Source organism: Cyphomyrmex costatus, unplaced genomic scaffold (genome assembly GCF_001594065.2).
Source record: "Cyphomyrmex costatus isolate MS0001 unplaced genomic scaffold, Ccosl1.0 scaffold196, whole genome shotgun sequence".
Taxonomy (NCBI): domain Eukaryota; kingdom Metazoa; phylum Arthropoda; class Insecta; order Hymenoptera; family Formicidae; genus Cyphomyrmex; species Cyphomyrmex costatus.
Window position 1 is genome coordinate 862,799 of NW_017275998.1, and position 25,933 is coordinate 888,731.

The 25,933-nt window shown below is 35.9% G+C and overlaps 5 protein-coding genes across 11 annotated transcripts; 2 read left to right on the forward strand and 3 right to left on the reverse strand.

The window, feature by feature from the left end:
• Positions 1–3,860: 3,860 nt before the first annotated feature.
• Positions 3,861–6,758, reverse strand: LOC108773052 (uncharacterized). Its single transcript, XM_018538770.1, has 2 exons — positions 5,922–6,758; positions 3,861–4,688 (listed from the first exon to the last, which is right to left on the reverse strand). Exons 1-2 carry the CDS (start codon positions 6,126–6,128, stop codon positions 4,149–4,151), a joined length of 747 nt encoding a protein of 248 aa, XP_018394272.1. The 5' UTR covers positions 6,129–6,758; the 3' UTR covers positions 3,861–4,148.
• Positions 4,488–12,046, forward strand: LOC108773051 (ATP-binding cassette sub-family F member 3). 3 transcript variants are annotated; one of them, XM_018538767.1, is made up of 9 exons: positions 6,802–7,081; positions 7,179–7,284; positions 8,556–8,745; positions 9,260–9,603; positions 9,772–10,270; positions 10,635–10,858; positions 10,946–11,301; positions 11,377–11,597; positions 11,706–12,046. In XM_018538767.1, exons 1-9 carry the CDS (start codon positions 7,009–7,011, stop codon positions 11,850–11,852), a joined length of 2,160 nt encoding a protein of 719 aa, XP_018394269.1. In that variant the 5' UTR covers positions 6,802–7,008; the 3' UTR covers positions 11,853–12,046. The 3 variants fall into 3 exon arrangements, with proteins under 3 accessions (XP_018394271.1, XP_018394269.1, XP_018394270.1); XM_018538768.1 differs by having other exon boundaries at positions 7,008–7,081; positions 7,179–7,279; XM_018538769.1 differs by lacking the exons at positions 6,802–7,081; positions 7,179–7,284 and adding an exon at positions 4,488–4,526.
• Positions 12,047–12,888: 842 nt separating this feature from the next.
• On the reverse strand, positions 12,889–16,788 carry LOC108772979 (WAS/WASL-interacting protein family member 3). Of its 5 annotated transcripts, none has more exons than XM_018538661.1 (7): positions 16,725–16,788; positions 15,987–16,153; positions 14,524–14,834; positions 13,752–14,451; positions 13,587–13,659; positions 13,349–13,390; positions 13,075–13,201 (listed from the first exon to the last, which is right to left on the reverse strand). In XM_018538661.1, the coding sequence occupies exons 2-7, from the start codon at positions 16,138–16,140 to the stop codon at positions 13,150–13,152; spliced, it is 1,332 nt and encodes a 443-aa protein (XP_018394163.1). In that variant the 5' UTR covers positions 16,141–16,153; positions 16,725–16,788; the 3' UTR covers positions 13,075–13,149. The 5 variants fall into 5 exon arrangements, with proteins under 5 accessions (XP_018394162.1, XP_018394163.1, XP_018394161.1 ...); XM_018538659.1 differs by lacking the exon at positions 16,725–16,788 and adding an exon at positions 16,326–16,699; XM_018538663.1 differs by lacking the exons at positions 13,587–13,659; positions 16,725–16,788 and adding an exon at positions 16,326–16,698 and having other exon boundaries at positions 13,166–13,201.
• A 205-nt stretch (positions 16,789–16,993) lies between these two features.
• Positions 16,994–19,029, forward strand: LOC108773053 (nucleoporin NUP53). The gene is made up of 3 exons (XM_018538771.1): positions 16,994–17,072; positions 17,533–17,643; positions 17,718–19,029. Exons 2-3 carry the CDS (start codon positions 17,533–17,535, stop codon positions 18,552–18,554), a joined length of 948 nt encoding a protein of 315 aa, XP_018394273.1. The 5' UTR covers positions 16,994–17,072; the 3' UTR covers positions 18,555–19,029.
• A 132-nt stretch (positions 19,030–19,161) lies between these two features.
• On the reverse strand, positions 19,162–20,382 carry Hou (GID complex subunit 8 homolog protein Houki). The gene is made up of 3 exons (XM_018538684.1): positions 20,259–20,382; positions 19,796–20,190; positions 19,162–19,423 (listed from the first exon to the last, which is right to left on the reverse strand). The coding sequence occupies exons 1-3, from the start codon at positions 20,380–20,382 to the stop codon at positions 19,247–19,249; spliced, it is 696 nt and encodes a 231-aa protein (XP_018394186.1). The 3' UTR covers positions 19,162–19,246.
• Positions 20,383–25,933: the final 5,551 nt, after the last annotated feature.

Genomic DNA, 25,933 nt, shown 5'->3' on the forward strand with positions numbered 1-25,933 from the left:
AATCAGAAGCAAGTTCCACGAACAAGATATACTGATTAATACTCCATTGATGCCAATTACGTTCAATCAGAATCGCAAAATTTGTTCTTAAAATTAATATCCGATTGCGGGTGAGCATCATATGATCCGTTTAGATCGAAATCATATCATCCGTTCAGAAATGGAATTTTCGAACCGAAGCTTAAATTTCGTGTCGAACTCAATTCCAAGCTAACACATTATGTATATATATATATATATATTATCACGGAAAAAGGTTTTGCTAAAGAATCTAAAAATTTAGATACAGATCTGAAAATAATTTGTTAGGCCATTAAAATAATTCCGGACTCTTAAATTAATTGCTAGAATGTCAAAACTTTTTGTAGTATTGCTCATTACGCTTGAGATATTTCTACGTAATTAGTTTTTTTTTTAATCCAATGAAATTCTTATCAAATTTATATCTATTAAATTTTTATATACTTCAGCAAAATCGTTCTTTACCGTGTAATTACAAGCTTTTAATTGGGTAAATTTTAACCTTTCGTCTGTAATCATATTTTTCCCCCAACTCAACTCCAATATTAAAACCTTTAATAAGACTTGAAATTTGAGCAGACTTGAGGAAAAATGAGAATTTATATTTATAAAAATGTATAATTTTCTATTAGTATATATAATAATGGAACCGGACTTCATCCTCTTTTATTTCGGAGAAATTTTAGAGTGTGTGTGAAATTCGCTCGCGCTGAAGAAGATGCAGACGGAAAGATTAATAGTGCGGACTCGAAATCGCTTGGAAAGTAGCGCGATCGACTGATGGATCGGTCGGGCACCGCGTCTGATATTCACTACGTTTTTCTACTGAATGCAGTCTGATAATGAGACTCGTTTAGTCGCAAGAAAGCAAAAATATTCTCCGTATTTACGCTTGCGTGTGTTTATCATTTCCTCTTATTTTAATATATTTTCAGTTTCCGAGTTCCGCATTGATATTAAAAAATTTGTATACGCGTTATTTCAATCCTTGCAAAAAGGAAAATAGAAATTCTATGACAATTACAGAATAAAAAAATATCATGAAGCTATGGCAGAAAATTAAACGCCTTCATCAGCCTTCATTTATATGTAAAGAGAAGATCGATTGTGTATATATCGTGAAATTATAAATATTCTGAATTTATTCATTTTTATAATTTTTCACCTATACAAGTTTCAAGATACACAATCGACTCCCGGGCAAAAAACTATGCTTTACTTATGCAAAAAAAAAATTAATAAATAGCATGCTAGATCCGTTCCCCTCAGCTACGCTCCGGCGCGCTTTACTGTTCACGATGATAATCTACCAGCTATTAAACTCGTGTCAGTTTAAAAACTAAGGATCGCGAATTAGATCCTAGAATTCGATCAATCAAATAATTTTAATTTTAATCGTTTCTTTTTTATCGTTCTGATCAGCTAAATTAGTAATCTTTAATTCACAATCCTCGTTTATCAATTCGTAGTGTGACACGAGCTTAAGGTTGCTTTCCTCTTAGGAGAGACACAACCCCGAAACAAACGTCATTTTATTCCTATATTAACATTCAATGAAGAGAGAACGATCCTCGTATTCTTTAAAAAAAAAAAAAAAAAAAAAGAATGCCTAGAAAAAGGGCAAAAAAAAAATAGCTACGAGGATTCGACGAGGAAGACGACAGCGAGCGAGCCTGAGGGCAACGGGTGTGTGCGTATACATGCGAGTTCCGGGATGCAGCACTCACGTGGGGCTCTCTCCGATGCGGCGCGTGGCGACAGGGTGGTAACCGGATTCGGTCGCGACGAGGCCGACCGGCCAGCCGGACGGACCGCCCGGCGGAGCTGCTGCTGCTACGCGCGACGCTGCTCTGAGAGTGGCAACGCACCGCCGGCGCCGGCGACGTTCGGCGTCGCGCGCCGTACCCTCTCACGTCGAGCGTCGCGCGGGCTTTGTCGGCGCGCCGTCGCGGACTCTCTCTCTCTCTCTCTCTCTTCCTCCCTCACTCTCGGTGTTCCTCTCTCTCTCCCCCCCCCCCCCCCCCCTCCTTCCTTCCTTCCGTCGCCCATCTCCTGCTCGGGCCTCCTCCAGGCTCCAGCACTGTTGCCAAATCTGTTTGAAACTTATCCCTTATATCGTGATTTTCTCAATATTTTACCTGTAATTTGAAAGTTTTGTATTTCCCTCTCCAAAAGTTACCCGGGAACTTGTCTCCGAAACTCTTTATACCTTCAAAAAATGTCCCGGTTAAAAGAAAAGAATCTTCGAATCCGGTAGAAATTCCATTAAATTGACAACACTCTCTCCTCGTAATCCTCTTCCGTCGAGTCCTAGCCAACCGCGATGGAAGTTATTTCCAGCTCCAGCCGTGAAAAAAATTATTTCGGTAGCGGCGAAGCACGTACAGAATTCGCGCCATTCGTTTTCTTATTTCTCTTCTCTCTCCATCGTTTTCTCTTTCCTTCGCTCGCTATAAGGGTGCGTTTTCCATTTAAAGATTAGAATCCTCGCGGGCATCACTTATCCTTGTTTAACATGTAGTAAATAACAAGGATAAAATGATTTTACGAGCGCAAAGTAGAACGCAGGCCGGGATACCTGAGATAGCGCATGTCGGATTATGGATGGCTGCGTTCAGCAGAAAAAGCAGCTTTCCAATTATCGTAAAATTCTTGTATACGATTGGTTTATACATTCTGATCTAATGAGGAACTTAGGGAGAGATCATATTAAAAAATTTTACAACGTATGCAAAGCTGTTTTTTCGATGTTTTATCTCACAAACAGTTCAGTCTCCAATGAAGGACTTGGCGAGTTGGAGCTACACCTACTGACATCATGCAGAGACCAGCGCAACAAGCATTAGAAAGATTCCGTCGGTCAAGTCACTCGACATCTGCGAAGTAGGCACCCCTAAATGCGAATTTTGGCAAAATTTATTTTCAATTCAATTGTCCATAATTTGTCCACATTAATTCATAAAAAATAATGTTTGGTCCACTCTAAAAATATTATAAATAAAAAATTCTAATGTAAGTCCTATGTGCATTTTCTTTTATATTATGTATAGAATTTAATTGTCCACCATGTATATGCATATGCCTATATATAATTGTTTTTTGTCCATCTTGCGAAAACAAATCATAAACAAAAATGATGAAAAGTTTAAAAAGTTCATCACGGCATTCGTAAATGCGTTTATCTCTAGATTACGATTCGATTGTCCACGATTTATCAACATTTGTTTACAAATAATTGTTTGTTAATCTTATAAAAATATAAAACATATAATAAATAAAACAATCACGCAAATATTGCCACATCACAAGCAATTTAATTTTGCGCGCGAACAGCTGATCCGCGACCCAATTAATTGATAAAAAAAAACCGCGTAATTTGAACCATTTTGAATGAAATTTGAATGGTTGTTTTTGAACAGATAATCTCTCCGAGATCATCGCTTAAAAAAATATTTCTTTTTGTTTCTGTCTGTTTTGCAATTAAATACGTCGTATTTAATAAAAAAAAAATGTGTAAGCTTTATATGTTATAATTAATGCAATGGTAGGAATTATATTACAGGGAGATGCGAGTTACAAGTCAACTGCAAAGAAGAGGAAACGTATGCGTTTCTGATTAAAACAAATTTTATACTATAATCAAAATAGCTGCTTCTCAAGTATATATCGTTTACAAAGCTAATTTGATTTAACATGTATATATTTATATTTTGAGAGACAATAATTATATCTCCATACCAATAATTCTGTATGAAAATATAATTAACGAAGTATATTAATACTATATGGCTGGCTATTGAGAGGATTAATAAACGGAAAGTCGCTATAATAACGTCGGAATTACTTCACATTACTAAATAAAATAAAGTTCAAACTTGTCTTGTCGTAAGCGAGTCATTACATCGGAATGTTTATATGTATATTATATTCAAGTATAAAGTATTTTCGAGATTATCGTTCATAGGATAACACATTGTAACTGTCGTACGACAAAAATCAGCTATCAAAAACGAAGTCGCGATAGGTTTACAGAGCACAACAATTAGGGACGTATTACGCTACTATGTATATATATATATATATATAAATACATCAAAGGAATTAGAGCAGACGTTAACGAAGTGTATTCAACCGTAATCCACACTCAGAGCGCTTAGACCTTTCTTCTTGATCGCCTCACCTACGGCGCGCTCCAGGAAGTCTTCCGGCTGATCACACTCGTACACTTTATCCGCATCCAACGCATTGCATCGCCCCGTTTCTACATTACTGTAGACCGCGAAGTCCTCGAGTTCATACATACATTTGGACGAAAAGGAACAATCAACACCTATGCATTTACAGTAATGAGGCTGAAGAGGGAGCTCGGCCGACTGGACTAAGCCGTGATTACGGATCGCCATTGTCACCGCTGTGTCCTCCATCTCGTTCCCTCTGTATGACATATGTAACCTGGAACCGACAGACTCTTCGTTCAGAGGATCAGACGGATACATCATTCTGTAGTAAGCTAAAACTTCATTGATGGTATTATCCATAGATCCCTCTTCCTCTTGGAAAGCCTGCCATAACTTTAGCTTCTCCTCGATCTGTATTTGGTATATAATTTCGTCGTAATCGAGATTTCCCACGCTGCTGGCTGGCGTCTCTGCACTTGTGTGCTGTTCCTAGAGGAATAATTGGCTGTGTTTAGCAGAATGTTTATTTTGCAATTGTTAGAAGTTTTTTCTTTGCGCTAATTGGATTGTACTTTTAAATCTGAAGAAATAGTACCCTTGCGAAGAAAACTTTTAATAGTTGCCGAATAAACATTTTGCTAGTTGCGATCATAGTTTCTTATAGTAAATTTGGTCATTGTATACAATCAATAACTATTTCTCAGAGGCTGTGTTTCGATATTTATTGACAGTACTGAAAATCTATAAAGTAGATGCATACACATAGATTTTCAGCATTGGCATAAACATCGCAATGTAGCCACGATAATAGCAAATTCAATTGATGGTAGTGCACATTGGTGAATATTAAAACTATTGTAATAATCGTAAAAGTGAATGCAAGTATTTCGAATAATAAAATACATATTTTAGCTAACAGCCAAAAAAGTATACTGAAAATTTTGTGGTTTAACTTGTTTCTATGTTTAAATTAAGCACACATCTTTATATTTTTACATCAATTTGTGTATAACGATTTTAATGTGTGCGCTAATTTGCTTATGTAAATAGAGCATAATTTGTGATATACTATATTATATTATACTATACATGAAACATCTATACTATCTGTTTCCACTAATATTAGGTGTAGTAAAAAGAAATCCATTATTTTTCCAATAGATTTCATAGAAAAATAATGAATTTCTTTTTACTACACCTAATATATATAAATTAACTTCAATTTCAGTTCAACTTATTCTTCAAATATACAATGCTAATACCAATAATAATAATAAACATAAAATGTGTATGGAATTTATTAAATTCTCAATCTAACCAATATGATGATAACATTTTTTAAAATTCTTACTCTTTTTCATTTTTTTCTCTAGTTCTCAAAATTAGAAAATGATAAAGAATAAGTTGAACCAAAATTAAAGTTAATCTATATACATTAGTAGAAAAGTGTATAAGGCCATTAACGTACGATTAGCTTTAATTTGGATTATATAATTTACTCTTTATTTTGTTTGTCAGAATTAGAAGAAGATAAAAAGGAAATGAAACCGAGATTAAAAAATTAATTAATACATTGGTAGAAGAAAATAAATGAAATAATATCGTAAAGTCACAGATACAGTTTGTTGACAAGAAGAAGTCAACAAATCAAATACTTGGGCAATTATCAATTAAGCTTGTAAATTACCTCACTTAACCAGAATATCAATGGAATCGAATTACCGTGTCCGAACAAGCCTCGGTGGTTTTGGTCAACTGCGTGCAGTGCCGCTTAGCCGGGAAGAAGGCGCACTCGTGCTCGTCCGCATCCGAATCCTCGTCGTCGCTCGCCACTATCTCTACCGCGCTGCGCCACAGCTTCTTCCTGGCGCGCTCCTTGCTGCTGGCACCTGAGAAGGGCGGAAGAAGCAGTATCTCGTGCTCGTCCATGTTCGCTCGCAATCCCTCGACATTCGACTTCACGACGTCAGTCGTCTCGCCGTTCCGAGTCTCCGCCAGGGCGTCCCTTCCTGGCGGGGCGTTCGTGCCCCGTCAACGACTTTTCCTTCTCCTCCTGCTCTCCTCCTCTCTCTCTCTCTCTCTCTCTCCTTCGCTTCTTAATGTTACCCTCAACGAGGATGCATCGGAAAAACGATCGCGAGAACTTGACCTGATCCCCCGTCAACGATGATTATTTACAGCGAGAAAGAAGCTGGCGGGGCGCGTGTCCGGGAATCACGAATGGCGCCGTGACTTCCGTCGTCGACCTATAGGATCGCGGGGTCGCGTCCACCCGTCAACGCGCCGTACGACGATCGCGGATGTCCGAGGATCGCGTACCTCGCGCCGAGGCGGAATGTCGGAGTCCGGACGACGCGACTCCGTGGGATCGTCAGCAGTGGCTCGGTGTTTGACAGCAATATGACAGCTCTAAGATGGTGACCCACCGCCGCGATCAGTTGAACGCAGAGGGGATATAAAATATTCGTACGCGACGAGTCGTGGAGGCGGCGCTGAACGCCCGGAGAAATTCGCGATTTGCGCGCGGAAAGCGTCGCAAGCGACCGTCCGGAGGACGACCACTCGCGATCCCGATGCGGAACGTCGCGCGGTTGACGCGCTCTTGAGCCACCGCGTGCAGAAGCGAGTTCCAAGATGGCGGCGAACATGTGTTCACGCAGCTCGACGGAGGCTTGACTTAACTTGACACACGGCCGTCTGTCAAGGGAGCGAGACTCGTTGGTGCTCGTTGACGTGGCTCTCCCGTCTCTTGGAATTTTCTCCCCCTTTTTTGAAACGTTTACCCTCCGGAAATAGAGCGACGAGTACTATGGCGACCTGTAGCGAATACATCCGCAGCCAGTTCCCGACGATAGACGACGACCTGTATCAGTATGTGCAAGGTATGTTCCCGTGCCGTAGAATAACCTATGCGCGATCAGATCCACGGTTTGATATCCGATTAACCCCGCCTTGACACGCGTATCCTTCCGCATGCAGGTATCTTAGATAGCTCCAAGGATGACTTCGAGGACGGCGACGAGGTGTACGAGGCGATCGGGCAGGTGCTGCACGAGGTGGCGGACAAATCAGAAAACGAGGTTAGGTCTGTAATGTGTTCGCATTTGTCATTTTCTATTTATTCGGTCATTTGCGTTACATTAGGATTAGTGCAATTGAAAACTACTGTACATACATGGAACTAGCGTAATTAAATTGTAAAAGCATACAAGTATTTTTAACAATTGAATATCCAATAATGATATCAAATTATTCAACATCAATTTCACTATTTAATTATCAACATTTCATTGTCAAAGATTAAATTATGCCACTACAGATACAGGGTCTTCCACTAGGAGGTTTCATTTCAAATTTTGCGACATTTTGTACCTGTTATAGATGGAAGTCATATTTGACAGTGTCAAGTAGAAACTACTATGTGGTTAATAACATTGGATCGATATTCGCTTGAACAACGCATAGAAATAATGAAAACTCACTATAAATATAGTGAAAATTTCTTGGAGAAATTCCTTGAATGTGTCATTTCGCATAATGAAGACTTTAACTGGTTATCCAGATCGTGCGATTTGATATCTCTGAATTTGTTCCTTTGGGGTTGTGTAAAGGATAAAATTTACACAAATGCTCTGCAAATGATTCAGGCGCTCAAAGACAATATTCGAAGTGTTGGCGAAATTGAGCCGCAATTGTGCGAAAACGTGATGGAAAATTTCCTCAAAGGAATGACTATTTGTAAGAAAAGTTGAAGCAGCCATTTTTGGCTGATATTGTATTCCACGTTTAATCGCACAATTTTTCTACTTTGGATTAGAATAAATATCTCAATTGTTTTCAAAAACTTATTTGTTTTTTTATTAATTTAAAATAAAATTTCTTAATGGAAGACCTTATGTGATACTTGAGATACTGAAGATGTGTGCAAACTTATCGAATACTAATTGAATTGAATCAAGTATGATTTGAATAGTAAAAATGATTTTTCATTATATAATTATTTTCTTACATAGACATCGTTTTATTATCTATATATTAACGTTTAATCTAATGATAATAATTAATTATAAGTTTTATTTAGTGTTTGATTAGATTTCAAAAAATCTTAATTCGCACATCTTTTAGATACTTTCTATAAAGCAGTCTTTAATATTCTAATTCAATGTAGCGCGATAGACCAAACTCACTATAATTAATGTTAGCTAACAAAACGGCTCTTTTTCTTGTATTCTAAAGTCTGATCATGTTTTCTTCCCACTCGTTGTATTAGTAAATTTGTATTAGTAAATTAGTAGATTCATTACTTCTTGCCTTCTTGGTAGCAGATTGATTTATTGTATTGTTTTCTGTATACAGGCAAATATGTATGAAGCTATTAGAAATATTGAAAGGTAGTTCGAACAATGACAACGACATAGACAAGAGAAAAAACGGTGTTAACAAAGTATTAAATGCTCCGGTGCACCTGGGCTCGTTGGCTGCTACCTTAGAAACGCAAGTCGAGCAGATTAAGAGTATATGGGTTACAACTAGGGACGATGTAATGGTAATGTATAGTTGTACTTTGTTTATTACAAATAAGAAATGTAATTAATGCTACTTGCAATTGTTCTTATCTTTTATGATATTTTTAACTATTTGTATATTATTGAATGCTTTCTATTTAGTGACACAAATCAACACTGTCACTCTGTCTTTAATATTCAGCAAGTAACAAAGATGACATCACTTGTGTCAACTTGTGTTACCCATTAGTTTCACATTTAATTCCGTCTGCAATCTTTCTTTTGGCACAAGAAATTTCTCTTCTCAAAGTTCTCCAAAATAAAGAGAGGCAGAGTTCTTTCCAAAAATATCTTGTTAAAAAACTACTTGGTAATGTAATAAAAATATTAAAAAGTCAACCTGAATTTTTCCGATTTTTCAAAAGTATTATTTGAAAATTTTTAGAATACTAAAAGAACTTGAGCTAGACAAAGGGAATAAAATATGATTGCAAACGGAGGATTAATTATTCCCAGGCATTGTTTGTATGTTAATCTTGCTCGTTATTGCGACAGAAAGTAGACGCTAAGAAGCTGGAGAAAGCCGAGGCCAAGTTGCAACAGAAACAGGAAAAACGAATCGTAAATGAGCAAGGATCGGCTTCCCGTATTAACATTGCCAATAACGCGGCTGAAAGCGCTGCCAGTGCCAGTCAAATGACAAGTAAGAAAGATAGTCGGATGGAGACGAAAGGTGGGGTGAACAAAACCCAGGATATTAGAATAGAGAACTTTGATGTCGCTTACGGCGATAGAGTCTTGTTGCAAGGTGCTGACTTGACGCTTGCATTTGGCAGACGATACGGTCTAATTGGTAGAAACGGACTCGGCAAAACCACCTTGCTTCGAATGATATCGAGGTATTATGGTGATGTCATTATTAGTCGTTTCCCAGCAAACAAGCAGATGTCAAATACATTAAAAACGTTAAATATGTTAAAAATGTCATTTTAATATCAAGTAATTTCAGCTTATTTTCTGGGAAATGATATCTCTGATTATCGTAAATCAATCTCGATTGATTTTAGCAAACAGCTGAGAATACCATCGCACGTGCGAGTGTTGCACGTTGAGCAGGAAGTAGCCGGCGACGAAACGTCAGCGCTCGAGTCCGTTCTGGAATGCGATCAGGAACGGAGCACGTTACTCAGTCAGGAGGCGAAACTGCAAGCAGCAATAGAAAAGGATGGTTCTAAGACGGGCGATGCGTTAGGCGAGGAATTGGCCCGGGTATATGAGGCGATGCAGTTAGCCGAAGTCGACAAGGCGCCCGCTAGAGCAAGTGCGATCCTATCGGGACTCGGATTTTCCGTTGAAAGGCAGTCCTGGCCGACCAAATCATTTTCTGGCGGCTGGCGGATGAGACTCGCTCTCGCGAGAGCACTATTCTCCAAGCCAGACCTGTTGCTACTTGACGAACCGACGAACATGCTCGATATCAAAGCAATATTATGGTTAGAAAGGTATCTACAAACGTGGCCGAAAACGTTACTCGTAGTGTCGCACGACCGAAAATTTTTAGACACTGTAAGTACGACGTATTTAGTTAAGAGAGATATGTTAATAATGTAATAACTCTCCTAGCAACATAGAATTTTAAAAGACTCTTCGATCAACAATAAGGATTTCTCTTCGAGAAATAGTACATTTGTTAAATTTTTAACAAGCTTTACATTATAAAAGTCGAATTATATTTTACTTATTTTTTATACATTTAATCATCTACCAGAATTCTGGTAGAAAAAATTGGTTGACAAATATCAATAGTTTAAAGACCCCATGTTGTCGGTGAGATTAATCTTCATTTTCAAATTATATTTTAAAAGTTAATTTATATATTGAACAATTTTTTCACTATAAATATACACACTTATCTTTACCTCTTCAACAGGTACCAACCGATATTTTGTACTTACGTGGACAGAAAATAGAACCGTACCGTGGCAATTATGAACAATTTGTGAAAACGAAAGGCGAACGCGAAAGAAATCAACAACGAGAATACGAAGCTCAACAGGCGAAGAGAGCGCATGTACAAGAATTTATCGACAAATTTAGATACAATGCGAATCGCGCGTCTAGTGTACAAAGCAAGATAAAGATGTTAGAGAAATTGTAAGTCTGATTTGATCACATGGGTAATAATTCGTTAGTCTACGATTGAAATTTACTTTACATTTTTTCTTGTCCGTTATTCGACAGACCTGATTTAAAGCCAATGGAAAAGGAGAGTGAAGTGACCCTCAATTTCCCCGACGTTGAACCGCTAAGTCCGCCGATATTGCAACTCAACGAAGTCTCGTACAGTTACAACGGAACCGACGTGGTATTTAGCAATGTGAATCTTACTGCTGGTTTGCAATCGCGTATTTGTATCGTTGGAGAAAACGGTGCTGGAAAAACTACTCTCTTGAAAATTATTACGGGCACGTTGAGTCCGACACGGGGTACGGTGCACGTTCATCGAAATCTGAAATTTGGATATTTTAGTCAGCACCACGTCGATCAACTGGACATGCGTGTTTGTCCCGTCGAATTGCTACAAATGCATTTTCCTGGTATGCATAATATTCGCAATGTAAAACAAACGCTAAGCCCATTTAAGACACTTATCACTGTGTTTGTTCTGGCAGGTAAACCAATTGAAGAATATAGGCGAATGCTTGGTAGTTTCGGTGTAAGCGGTAATTTAGCTCTACAAGTTATAAGTTCTCTTTCGGGAGGACAGAAGTCGAGGGTAGCATTTGCTTTGATGTGTGCCGCAATGCCAAATTTCCTAGTGCTTGATGAACCTACGAATCATCTCGATATTGAATCGATCGAAGCGTTGGGTAAAGCTCTCAACAGTTGCCAAGTAAGTATTACTGTTTTTTATGACGATTGTTAATAGACTCAATTTCAAAATCCTTCATTTCACATATTTGCGATTGTGCGTAATTTAATCAATATTTTATTGTTGCAGGCTGGTGTGATATTGGTGTCACATGACGAACGTTTGATCCAAATGGTTTGTACAGAATTGTGGGTTTGCGGAGAAGGATCAGTTGGCTGTATTGAAGAAGGTTTCGACGAATATCGTAGAATTATTGAAAAGGAGCTTGAATTGTAAAAACGTTAAGTTTTGTCTAATGTGATATTAACGTCATCTTACATTGTCTTATACTGAGTAATGCATTATGATCAAAGTTTTAAAGGAGTATTTTCCCTTTAATTAATTGAAATTATATCACGCGGCTATTATTTACTTTTTTTCGAGACATTTCATCGCCAAAGGTAACTTATTTATTCTTTAAATATTTTTTCCCCGAAACGAATATAGACAGTTATGTGCGCAATTTATTTATTAATTTAACACATCTCTCCTTTTCCTTTTTGATAACTACAAAATGTAACTATTTGTCCTAAACAAGCATTTGTCATTATTGTATTTATTTTTCTTTAAAATGCATTGTATTAAAACAAACCGTTCGACTATGACAGTTGATATGTAATAGAATTTGAATTACACATTCGATATTACCATTATAAAAAAAAAGTAATAAAAAATATTGTTAGATAAAAGTACGTTCTATTTCATTTGAGAATATATCTATAACCATATATCCTGCACGTATATATAAAGATTGTATCTTTATTATACAATATTAATATACAATATCCTTAAGTCAACGAATTGCTGCTATGTGTGTATGTGTGTGCAATCGTTTATTATAGTATTGAAAAATAAGTTGCATCTTTATATATTTTGACTTTTTGTTAATGTCTAAACAAATAACTATCAACGGCCAATGAATTATACATCGATACAATGTATACGATGTTCTGAATTAATAATTTTGACGTGATATTTTTATTAAGTTTACAAAGATAAAATTAGGAAAAATATAATACAACGATTAAGAGAAATAAATGAGTATGTAGTTTTTTTAATGAAAAAAATGTGCCTTCCACTTAAATCTCTTTTATAGATTTTTGTTAGATAATAACAGGCTTAAAGTTTCTAACGATTCTTTATATATCTATATATATATACACACATGTACATATATATAAAATATATTTTATATATATATGTATGTATATACGTATTATAATCTATATTAAATATTTTTTTTTCTAAGATAAACTGTACAGAAAATATTGTCTAAAACGTTTTATTGTATAACTGGGTTCGCGAATTCTCGAAATCTCTTTCTCTCAAACTTTATATACTTTGCCGATTCACACCTTTTCGCGCTCACTTAATTTAATATTTTATTTTATTGTGGCAGCATCGAGAAGTGTTTAAACAATAATCAATGCACGAAGCAATTGATTTAAGTATGCACAGATTTCAATATGCCAAAGACGTCGCATTGTGTTGCCACTGTTTACTCCCAGACGAAGTATTTAACGAATGTAGTGTGCTAGGAGTAGAAGATGGTTGAAGTGGAGGAGCTGGTGCTTGTTGCTTTGCTGCTGTAATTTTTTAAATGTCACGATTACTTTTCAAACGAATCGATGTACAAACTTATAAATTTCATTATGAATATTCATAAAAGTGCAATTAGCAGCATGCAATTTAATTTATATATGTATTCATGCCTGGTTATAAACAATTATAACCTGTTTGTGTCATACGCATTTAATGTCTTCATGTCTTGTATTCTGGAAAGTAGAGAAGCAGCGTCAACAGAAGTTAATGATTTGAAAGAAACCTTGAAAAACAATATCATAAAAAAACAATGTGACATGTATAATGCATTATGTTTTGTATTTATTAAAACATGCATATGTGAGTAAAAAGTAAAAATTATATGCGTCAAAGGGATTGTAGTAATAAATTTTAGCAACATGCACATACTTATTCAGGATACGATTAAAGGACACGTGTTGAATGTGTAGAAAGCACTGTGTGTTTCTGTTTAGTCTAAGAACTAAAAGAAGAATGTACAAAACTCATCATTTATCTCAAGCGTAAAGTGCTATAGAAATAAGTCAAAGAATATTTTTGGCCGAGTATTCTTACCATTCCTGCTACTATAAACCTTGGTGAAACCCCTGAAGGGTTCCGGCTGCGGAAAACTCGACACGGTATGAAACATTTCAGCAAATCGCGTTTCCAGGTCGACAGAACCTGCTTGAGCACCGCCGTTGCGCACCGATAGACTTCTGGTAGGAGGTGTTGGTGGCGGTGGCGGCGGCGGTGCCAATCTCTGATGCGTGGGTGCAGGACGATGTGGAAGCGGTGGTGGTGGTGGCGGTATACATGGTGCGGTCACCGTGACCCTTGACGGTGGCGGCGGCGCCGCTCTCATGGCTGTCACGGGCATCGTATGCGATCGCGAGGCTGGTGGTGCCGGCGGCGATGGTGGTCTCATTGTAGGCACGATCACTCGCGAAATTGGCGGTGACGGTGGCCTCGTCACGGGCGGCCTGAGAATTCGATTCGCGGGTCTCGTGGGCTGCGGCGTTGTCGCCTCATTCAAACAATCCTGCGATTGGTGCAAAGAAGACGGTGTTGTTGGCACCAGGACCGGCGGCGATCGCGGTAGTCGCATACTCTGTGCTCTCGCCACGCTCGCGCTACTCGTTAAACTCAGCTTTTTAGGCGGCGGTGACGGTTTGTGCAAAGTGGCAGACAACGCTAGTTTAGGCACGATGGTTGATTTCCCGAATCCTCTAGGCGTAACCTCTGGAGTGACCGTCGCAGAATCGGTGCTTTGCCCCTGTGTGAGATTAAATATTTTACAGATATACGCACGACATAGTGAGAACCGATTAAACAGGTAGTTTTCTACCTGACTGAATAACTGCGGTTTTAGCGCGGCTGGTGGCGGAACTGGTGGCGGGCCACGTTTTATGCTGTGAGACGATCCGGGTGACGAGTGAAGAAAACTAGAATTATTTACACTATGTCCCTCCTTCTCGGTCATATGTCCTCTCAGTCCCGTAGGTTTTAATTTTGGCATACCACCCGCGAATAAACCGCCGAGCGACATGGGTCCACCATTACTGGAATTGCTGCTGCTGCTACTAATTGCACTAGAACTATTAGTTCTACTGTTATTATTGCTTAACGAAGAGCTCGTTGATTCGCCTTTAATTTTCCCTGCGAAACAAGCGTTTCTCGTTAGTTTATAACTTTTTATAACGATTACATTATATACTTTGCTTTTGAATTTAATAGCTATATGCAGACCTAGGATGCTTTTTAACAATATATAGATGACACTTTGGAACACAATGAATCATTACATTCTTGTTGTTTGCCAATGTTAAACAAAGACGAAATGATTCGCTGTATTACTCTGGCTGTTTTCCTTTTAGAGATATATATGTGGCACAAATACCAATCTCTCCTTTTTAGTATTCAATGATTCCTTCTTGATATTCAATGAAATGACGCATATGTCAACTGTGTCTTTATTTAACACTGACAGACAATGATATAGCAGACAATTTTACTATGTCTTTTGCTGGAAAGCTTAGAACGCGAATAAATGATAGATAAAATCGGCAAATTCTTGTATCATATACGAAAAACAATTAACATTATGTCATGTGCATAATTTTATGTATTGTCAGGGATTTTTCATAAATGACACAACAGTTGACGTTACTTTGTCCATTGCATGCTCTTGCTCTTAGGCCAGTATTCATAATTAATTCTTATATTGAAGACTATTTTAAGTACAATTTCAATCAATCACAGAATGCATAGACATTAATTAACACTGGGAATAAAAACAAACTATGAATATTGGCCACAGACTCTCAAGATATTATTTAAAAGTTTTAAAATAAGAACTGGCTATGAATACTACCATTCTGATTTTTATATTTGAGGCTGTCTTAAGTACAGTCTTAAGTTATCATAAGCCAATCAGAAAACCTATATTAGCATCTTATTTAGGATAGTTTTAAAATAAGAATTAAGCAATATGTACTTATTTTAAGATTGTCTTAAGTAATATTTTAAGATGCTGATTAGCTAATGATTAGTTTATGGTATCTAAGACTATACTTAAGGACAGTCTTAAATATAAGAATCGATTAGGAATACCATCCTATGAACACCATTCTTGGGCGGTATTCACAGTCCGTTCTTATTTTAAGAACGTCTTAAGTGATGTCTTAAGATGCTAATGCAGCTGTCTGATTGGTTCATGACACCTCAAAACTGATCTTATGACGGTCTTGAATATAAGAACTGACTATGAATACCGACCTTAGTGTATATAATTTAATCCCGATAATTTACCAGCAATTGCAGGTGCGCTTTTATCCACAGTAACAGTCTTCTTTAGAGTTTTTCCTGCCCTTATAGACTGCAATAATAAACCTCTGTTATCGCCCATCGGCGGGCCAGCAGAAGCGCCGGCCTGCGGAGGCGGTGGCGGTGGTGGCACAGACATTCTTGCTATCCTCCTGCAAGAAAAAAAACGAGCAAACATGTATAACCTTGATTTCACTCTAATACAGAAAAGAGAAAGAGGGACATGTATAAATCACAGATTTGTCATCGGAAAAACGTCAAACATACCGCGATACGACAGATATATCTACGGGATCTATCTCTAATTTGACGGCTATTATTTACGGTTTACGATTTCGGTTCGTTCCACCGAGATGTGTCATTCGCTGGAGGGGGGAGGAGAGCCGAGGGAGGGAGGAGGGATCGCCCGTTTCCGTATTCGGAGCGTAGGTAGAGAAGATGATGATCCAGGAGTCAACGGAGCCCTCTCCCCGGGGGGTCGCGCGGCGACCGGTGCGTGCGGACCCCCGCCGATGAATTCGATCCCTCACAGGTCCACGGGTTAGGTTTTCTCACGGCGAGTCACACGCGTACGCGCGTGCGGGAGATAAGAGGGCCGTGATCCTCTTCACGCGGGCACACACCTCGGCAGCCGCTTTTTATCTCTACCGCTCTGCTCTTTACGCAACGTCAAGAGGCGCGATCCGCGCGGACGGACGGACGTTACGGGATGCGAGCGATTACCGGATTAGACACAGCGGTCGCTGATGCGTTCTCACGTCCGGAGGAAGGACCCGCGGCCGATGATACTCATGATTAAAAAAGGGGGCCTGGCTGGCTGGATCCGCGCCTACACGTTCCGCGGCTGTGCGACACGGCGACGTAGATCATGGCGTCATCAAGGATCCATCGAGGTTGGGGATTCGCTCCGCGCGCGCCCGCCCGTCCGTCCGTTTTTCCCAGCTGACTTCCAGAGCCCTCTTTACGTAGATGAATTCGATAAAACCGAAAACGTTTTTCCTCCAAAAAAATAATTATTATTTCTCGTAGTGATTAGTAAGTGACTTTGGAGGTGAAACATTTTTTGAGGCCGTAAGTAATCCACGTATAATATGACTTAAGTGTATCAAGGTCGTCTAGTTAGTTATTTTAAATATTTGTGTCAGCTAAAAATAACCTAAAAAGTTTAAAAAACTTTCTCTCCGTTCTATATAAAATAAAATAATAATTACTTTTTGTGTTGACTTTTTAGATTAAAATAAAGTTTAGTTAATATTATTATCTCGAATCTTACTCGAACTTTATAAAATTAATTGACACTTTGAAGACAAAACATTTTTTTTTAAATAAAAATTCGAATATAATACGATCAGAATATTTCAAGTTTGTCTAGTTGAAAATATTAATGCCAGTTTAAAAATAATTAAAAAAATTTTTTTTAATTTTCTCGTTCTGTATAAAATAATATTTACTTTATATTAATTTTTTAGAATGTGGAATAGAATATTTTCTTATTATTACTCAAATTTTGTAAAATTAATCATTCCATTAGATGGAGCCTATGACTCTAGGATCACCAATGAATAGTCCTGTTCAGAGTCCTGGTAGTCCAGGAAATTCTTCCTCGTATTTGCCAAGTTTTCTCTTGGGTGACACTAATACTGTAAGAAATACATTTTATTATTAATTTAAAACATGCAAAGTCTACGTTGCTAATATCTATCTTTAAAATTCCAGCCAGCAAAGATCAACATAATAAGTCCTCAAGATAATCCACGTCATTTGAACATCACCAATACCAGTATGATGTCATCCGTTTCCTACGGCTCTCCAGATTACCGATCTAATCGTCAGAAGGCAGTGTTTGGATCTACGACTCCTAGCACGCCACAGATAAGCACAAAAAATCACACTGGAGGACCACCTACGCGAGGACTATTCGACGCTCTAGAAGTCACGCACATGTCATCTGTGGCAGTCACAAATCCAGCTACCACACCTATAAATCAATCCAAACTCATGATGACTACATTAACTAGTCCGCTGGTATTTCCAGATAGTTCGCTCAATTTGAGCACGAGCGAGTCGCAGAGTCTACTGCAATGGGTAACGGTTTTCGGTTTCTTACCAATTGATGTCAACGCTGTTCTATCTCACATCTCCAGCAGAGTACGTATAGTGGATAAACATCCAGCTCCACAACCCCAAAGCAATTGGATACACTTGAAGTGTGCGTCGGAGCAGGAAGCACAAAAGGCTCTTATGTGCAATGGTAGTATTGTTTCGGGTACGATTATGATCGGCGTCATACCATGTACGGACGAGGGTGTCGTTCTGGGTTGCGACAAGGAAAACCGTACCAAATTGAACGGAAGTATGAGATCACTTTCAATGGGTAGAATCAGTCAGTCTCCCTTCAACTCATCGCCTACGGCGAGACGACGGAAGCTGAGATCTTTAGCAGCGGGCTACAATCAACATTTTAGCCCGCAAACCGCGCAGGTGCCAGAAAATGTTCCACAGAAGTCTGCCAGTTTAGTGTCAAAAGCAATGGAATATGTGTTTGGTTGGTAGTTGTTTTTTTTAGTAATAATTATACATTGAACTCTTTACATTTGAAATATATTAAAAATTGTAGAAAGGAAATTACGATGAACAATATATTAATCTTTTGGAAGTAAACTTTTAAACGGGACACTTTAACTTAAAGATTAAATAAAATTATTATCTACTATCCTAAAAATAAACTTCCGTACTTTGAAATCATTATGATAAGGTTGTGAAGACTGTTACTTTTTTAAGATTATTGTAATATGCATATTATCATATGTTATATTTGTATGTATCTTTACAATTATGTAGGCTAAGAGCCGAAGTCATATGTAAGTCCTAATTTGCGCATGATTACTGTGTCTATTCCTAGCAAATAATATTGCATGTACACAAACTCTGAAAATACCTGTTATGTTAATATTACATTCCGAAAGACATAAGAAATAAATGCAATAATCATTCTTATTTCTTATAGTATTTGTAACAATGAGTGATGTATCACTTTAATCATATTACACTCTTATTATAATAGATTAATGGTTCTACACATCACCTTTCTCTCTAATTTGTTATATATAGGATTAAAATTCTAATATAATTTCCTACAAAATGAACAGCAATTTACACAAAATTACATCTAAAGGTCAATTTAAGACATTCATTATCGCATTCACAAATAAAACCGAGAAATGCTCAGTCTGTCTACTGTAAAATTATTTTGTTTCTTCAATTGTGGCACTACCTATATCGGTCATCTTGGGATATTTTACTTTTTTCTTATCTAATTCCTCTTGAGCCCACAATATCATCTTCACCAGATTATTGAGACGGGGGCTGGTAGATTCCCTATGTTCCATTTTCAATATAGCTGCATTCAATTCACTTGCAATCTGTAACGATACAACAATGAGGACGTAACAAGATGAAATTAGTAAAAAGCAAGGCTTATTATAGAACGTAAAAAGTAAACATATTGGCCAATCACAGTAGAAATCATAAGGCCATAATCTAAGCAGCAGCAAATCCAACATGTTGATTTCCTTATGGATCATCTATACTGGGAGTAATATTGTGGAGTAAGCTGTATAAACTATAAGAAATTACCAATCATAGTTAATTATTCTCCTTAAATTCAAATGTAATTGATTGATTTCTTAAGACTTACAGCTTATTACACCATATTATTCCTTTTGCAATCCTTTACTATTAGAGTCTTCCTGCTCAAGTTTTTCTATATGCCATGGTACTCCAACAATACTCACTTTCTGCCTGTGTGTGGGATGTAAAAGATCGCTGAACGGGCTCTTATGTGGTTCATCGAAAGCCAATAGTGCCAATGTACGTTCCAACTCGCACAATATATTATCATCTGATTCGCCAGCTTCACTGAGTTGATCCTGGGCAAACTGAAGCGCCTCCTCGACTCTGCCTGTGCGTATCAGTTCGATCAGGTGCAACTGTTGCAGGTGAAAGTAGAGATATCTGTCGTTATCCAATAATTCAGGATGCAACTGATTCACCAAGTCTGTCGCTTCCTGAATACGACCGCTATGTATGGCGTCTTTAATACGGATCCTGTCATCCAGAGAGCTCAGTTCTACAGTCGGACCTACTCCCGACTCCTGCTGGAACTTCTCGGCAGCTTCCTTGAACCCTTCTGATCATCAAAATATTTCATTACTTCGACGATTCTTTCATATTGCGATAGAGTTTAGAATTCATTACCTGTTATTAGATAGTTCATGATTAGATTGTTCATTGACATTTTTTGTATGTACGTGCTCTCCTCCAGTTTCGACATCCATTCTTCCTTGAATAAGCTATCCAGTCCTTTTTCCGAGAAATTCATTTTCCAAGGATTCAGCTCGACTAATTTCAGAAATTAGCACTTAGAGCATTATGCCCTATTCAGTACAATCTTTCGAAAAATCGCAACAGCTGATTAACACGAAACGTGGAAGCTCGACCAAAACAAAAGGAAATGTCACTTTTGTCACTTCGCGATAATCGCTGAACTCTCGCTCGAAGAAACGGCGAAGGGTGTGGAACGGAGACTAAAAGTGATTTTATGTGCGGCACAAAGATATTCCGAGCGATAAGCTTATCCGCTTTAATTCGCGAAACAGAGCAAAATCGAGAATTTGTCAACAGTCAAGAGCATCTCACGCGTAAAAAAAAAGGACAGCAACGAGACACTTGCCATTAAAGGGAACCGACCAATCATGGTTTAGCGTCTTCGAACATTTCTATTTCCCGTAGCGATTGCGATTGTGATTGGTCTATTTGTTTATCATTCAAGCCTCTCCCCCCCGCCCTAAAAAATATTTTTGCTAAAATTGAAGTGGTTACCGCGAGAGGACGCTAGTATAATCGATTAAGAGGCGACCGCCACCAGAGGTCCAACGGTACTCGCGCCAATTCTCACAAATATTCGAAACACGCGAAATCCCTTCATATATTATAGAATTATAGAACCTCGATGTGTAGGACTCCCCAGGCGTCTATCTTCTCGTTGTATTTATGTTATTACTTTGTCTCTGAAGACGACTGAAAAATGAGCCGAAACATGGAAGCACATTTTTAGAATAAGAAAGTTTTGTTTGTTATATACTAGCGTCAGAGAGAAACCTGAGAGCGGCCATGGAGGCCTTTTTCTTGTAATGCTTCTAACTCCCCGTACACTAGCGGCACCAACGTTTGCAGGAACTACGTACCACGTCCATTTTCGTGAACCGCCGTCTCGCCGATAAAATCGTATCGTCGAAAGTGGACGTGGTTCGGGTAATCAAAATTGCTGACTTTTAAGAAACTTGAAGTCAAATATTCAAACAAATTAATTTCACGAATTTTGTCTGTTAATACGTGTCTGTATAAAAATGGAAGTTGAATAATTAGGAAGTTGTTTTTTTATGTTAACTTAGCCCGTTCTCACTAAATATATGTATAGTTATTAGTAATTAGTACATAGAGAACTTGAATACATTTAAAACTTTTCCAATCATATATTGTGTGACAGTTTAAGGTTTTATTTAGCAAAAACGAGCTAGAGAGGCCCTCCACCACCCCCGTCGATTTTATCGGCGGTCCTCTTTTCTTTATAAATTATACTTACTCGTAAAAAACGGACCATCGTAAATGTAACAACAGCCTGTTTTTACTTATAAGTATATTTGTTGTTTTATATTTTTATATATATTTTTTATTTTTTTTTATTTTTTATATACATTTTAAATATAATACTTTTTAATGCTATTTTTGGATATAATTCTTTATTCAATTTAATAATATAATAATTATAATATGTACAATAATTATGTGTATATTACAATAACAGTGACAATATATAATAATAATAATATTTACAATCATAGATAATATATACAATATAAATGCTGTTCAAAATACATGAAAAATCATATTAAGAGAGAACATAATTAAAAAATTACATTATATAATATAATAAAGTGGGATTATACGAAAACGTCGAAAATACGTATAAGAACACATAATTTTATTAAATGTATAGTTTCTAGAAAATACTTATAAATGAAATTAATTAAACATTAGCAGTAATTGAATCGTATTTGTTTTTATAACTCTTGACTTATTATAAAATTTATTAAGTATAAAATCTAATAAAATTTAATATATTTATCTTGTGATGCGCGCTGGTTAATATCCGATACAAAAAAGAAAAATCTTCATAGTAGGGAGCGAATTTAATACATTCCGTTTCTACGTCAAATTCATAAAATCTATTCGCAAAGAAAAGTTAAGCAATCCGTCAAACAGCGACGGTCTTGTTATGAGATTTTGTTACAGGTGTGTGAATCTCGAATTTTCCTGACCGTTTATGTGATAATTTTAGCAGCGTGTCAATTACAATTACCATTTTTATCGCATCTTTAACATTATATTAAAATTTGTATGCAAGAAAATATATGTTCTGCCATTACTAAAAATTGTAATCTTTTATTGAAAATGAATGGATAGAATGATTTCCTTGTTGAATAGTAGTTACGAAGGAATATATTTAATAATAATAAAATACATGTATTACTGTAATCTCTTATATGTGTGGATACAAAGTGTCTCAGGTACCAACTGTTCGAGATGAGCCGAACCCAATAATAGTGGGATTTTAAAGAATTATTTTCTATTATTTTATATTGAAATAATTATTATATAAAATGTGACAATATTTCCTGCATATATTTCAGGCTAAACATTTTAATTATTATAATCCCGCTAATATGAGGGTACCCATTCGACTTATCTCGAATTTTCTGTATCCACACTTTTTTAATCAAATTCATGTATTCATGATACCATTGTTGAAAGAGTACAAAACATTTTGGTTTATCTAAGTTGACACAAAAATCAAAATTTGTTAAATATAATCTTATAATACGTGCATGCATTTTATTATAAATATAGATATATAAACATATTAGAGAAGCTGCAATTAATTAATTAATTAATATCCTAGAATAGCGGGATGTCCAATACCTGAAAATAATTTTTAAAACAGTTAACTGTTAGAGCATTTAATATATACATTCGTAACTACATTTTTATTAAAACATAAGTAAAAAAAATTGAAGTAAATCATTTGTATGAAATTTGAATGTATAAACAAATATATTATTATATATCTATAAGATACTAAAGTTTTATTGTCATTAAGACAGTATTGTTACTAGCATTATTACTAATAGGAGAACATTTAGTAAAATTAAGAAAGCGAAGAAAATTGTTTTCTAAATTATACCACTAAATTAATTCGTAACTTAATTTTAAAATACATATCGTAGATAATATAATTGTAATTGACTCATTGACAAAATTATTTCTGCGCGAGAACTGCTTATAGAACCTTCAGGATTAATTCCGATTTTGTAACAAGAATCTCCAACGGAACCAACTACACTTCGCAAATAGATTTTACAGAAAACAACGAAGAATAATGCTTCATTATGAAAATAATTTCGATTTTCCATCAGTATATGAACCAGGCATTTACTGACAATTATCTGACGGAGATACAATAATGAGACCCTTACATATAAAAAAATTAATCACCAATGATAATATATTTTTATAATTCTGTAATGTTAAAAATATACTTGTCGAAAATTTTACGAGTGAGAAGTTAATATTTAACCATTGTCTCAATCAAAGCTCAAACTTGTACTACATTTTATTTAATAAAAATAAATCTATATACTAAATGTAAAATATATGTCGATTATTTTTCACCAAAATTAGAAGTAACTTAAAATTGTTGACTTTTTGATATTCAAAATAAAATTCAAATTAAAAAAGAGTTAAAATTACATATGTGTCAAAATCTCTTGTTGTTATACGTTTCGCCGATTTCGTATAATTTGCAGTAACTCAACAAATTGGTGTACTGAGCCAAGATAAATGCTATTAAATTCAGGATATTCAAAAATCCGATATATATTACTTTAATAGTCTAATTAATGTATAATTTATTAGTATAATTGTACAAATTACAAAAATTAATTTGATGGCATTTATCTGGACATAGTTTACATAAATTTTACATTACGCATCCAATACTATAAACATTTATTTACAATAAAATTAAATTACAATTACAACATTAATGCGTTACATAAGTAATATCTGTGTAACATTTTACATTGTTAAATTAAATCTCGATAAAGAGTTGCTGAAAATACAATAAAAAATGTAAAACTATTAATTCATATTATCTTCATATTTGCTAATTGGAACAGAATGCTGATAATTGAATAAAATTTAAAGTTTTATTCAATTTTAGTTCCTTCTTTCCAATTATCAAGTATTGTATGATATCTATGGATGGTTTCGTTTCACGTATGATGCGAATGATGTACCATTTCATCTTTCTTTAGTATTCGGTAAATGACAAGGATAAAATTATACATCTTGCGCATCGTGTGTGAAACGGAATAAGGACTTATATTTCCCTATTTATATAGTATATTAATTAGCCTATTCATACCTATTGTCCTGCCTACCCGTATTTTTATTTCGTGCCTATTCGCCTATATATCATATAAGCGGGATGACCTAAACGCGATACTAAACGAAAAAGAAAATTTTAGAAATGTAAGAACTCGCAATTTAGATTGCGAGTTCTTATATTTCGACAATTTTGCCCTCCCAAAAGTGATTACCCTCCCAAATATCAAGAGACACGGTAGTGTCTCGACACTAAGACTATTTAACTTACATTTAATATTTACCTTCGTACCTTTGATTGGTGTTACATACCAACCTACCTTTGTAGATCCTCTTCGTCTTCTTTCTTCTGGCCAAATTAAACTAACCTTTTGATGATCTTGGCCAATAATTTCTGGCTTCGTATACCAGAAATCGATATAAAAAGGAGAAACTCCTTTTTGCCTGCCGACTATCACCGGCAATAAGCGTAAAATCTTTACGCTTTCGTTCGATGCGCGAAACACGGACGCGTCGCGAAGGGCCATCATATTAATGAAATTAATTGTACTAAACGAAAATAAACTGTTAATGAAATAGTATATTTTCATTAATATACGGTTAAATTTTGTATCTATTCTTTATTCGCGTTTCTGCGTAATTAAATATGTATCTATTTACTAAAATATATTTATCTGATTAAAAATAAAAGTAAATTAAAAAAATCTTTATTTATATACTGATCTGATTCAAAAAAGCTCTATCGCGAATATTATGAAATTTAGATTTGTTTTTTACGTAAACTTTATAAAATGAAAATAAAATCTTGATTTAAAAATAAATAAAAAGAACATTATTTAATCAACTGCTATTTGATAGAATCTAAGGCCCATTTACATCGATTCGATCGATTCGTTACTGAATTTCATCTCGAAAGCATTCGGAGATGAGAAATTCAGAAAAATGACGCAAGATTCGATAGGGATAATAAATTTCCCTTAAAAAAAGTAATATCAATTTAAATACCTTTTTATAGTAATTATTAGAATTATTTTTTATTTATTTATAATAATTATTTCGAAATAAAGTATTTCAAGTAACGCAAATTTGTGATCACAGTTATAAAACAGTTATTAGGTAAATTTCATTTTTTATTTCGTGATAAAACGTAAATTGAATCTTACGTCATTTTACTACTTTAACTGGTAAAAAATCCAGTTACCAATTACTACGTATGGATAAGTTATAACAGTCTAGGCTAAAGTTAGAGCAGTGAGAGAGATAATAATAATTAGAAATTAAAACGTTTTATATCAAAAAGCAGAATTGTTTGTAATATATCGCTCAATATCAAAACGTTTGTTATTATTTTATAAAACATACAATTATGAATTGAGGTAATAAATAAAATTACTTAGAAAACAATATCTTCTTATACGCAATTACTT

Excerpts from the sequence above, each read along its gene's own strand:
- LOC108773052 (XM_018538770.1), bottom strand. The coding sequence starts at position 6,128 with ATGGACGAGCACGAGATACTGCTTCTTCCGCCCTTCTCAGGTGCCAGC. Across the intron at positions 4,689-5,921 it reads CCGAGGCTTGTTCGGACACG|GAACAGCACACAAGTGCAGA; the intron begins GTAATTCGATTC and ends TTATTCCTCTAG.
- LOC108773051 (XM_018538767.1), top strand. The coding sequence starts at position 7,009 with ATGGCGACCTGTAGCGAATACATCCGCAGCCAGTTCCCGACGATAGAC. Across the intron at positions 7,082-7,178 it reads CCTGTATCAGTATGTGCAAG|GTATCTTAGATAGCTCCAAG; the intron begins GTATGTTCCCGT and ends TTCCGCATGCAG. Across the intron at positions 9,604-9,771 it reads TTGCTTCGAATGATATCGAG|CAAACAGCTGAGAATACCAT; the intron begins GTATTATGGTGA and ends GATTGATTTTAG.
- LOC108772979 (XM_018538659.1), bottom strand. The coding sequence starts at position 16,363 with ATGACACATCTCGGTGGAACGAACCGAAATCGTAAACC. Across the intron at positions 16,154-16,325 it reads ACGAACCGAAATCGTAAACC|GAGGATAGCAAGAATGTCTG; the intron begins GTAAATAATAGC and ends TTTTTCTTGCAG. Across the intron at positions 13,391-13,586 it reads TTTAATCGTATCCTGAATAA|AATACAAGACATGAAGACAT; the intron begins GTATGTGCATGT and ends TCTACTTTCCAG.
- LOC108773053 (XM_018538771.1), top strand. The coding sequence starts at position 17,533 with ATGGAGCCTATGACTCTAGGATCACCAATGAATAGTCCTGTTCAGAGT. Across the intron at positions 17,644-17,717 it reads TCTTGGGTGACACTAATACT|CCAGCAAAGATCAACATAAT; the intron begins GTAAGAAATACA and ends TTAAAATTCCAG.
- Hou (XM_018538684.1), bottom strand. The coding sequence starts at position 20,382 with ATGAATTTCTCGGAAAAAGGACTGGATAGCTTATTCAAGGAAGAATGG. Across the intron at positions 20,191-20,258 it reads CATGAACTATCTAATAACAG|AAGGGTTCAAGGAAGCTGCC; the intron begins GTAATGAATTCT and ends TTTGATGATCAG. Across the intron at positions 19,424-19,795 it reads ATCCCACACACAGGCAGAAA|ATTGCAAGTGAATTGAATGC; the intron begins GTGAGTATTGTT and ends GTATCGTTACAG.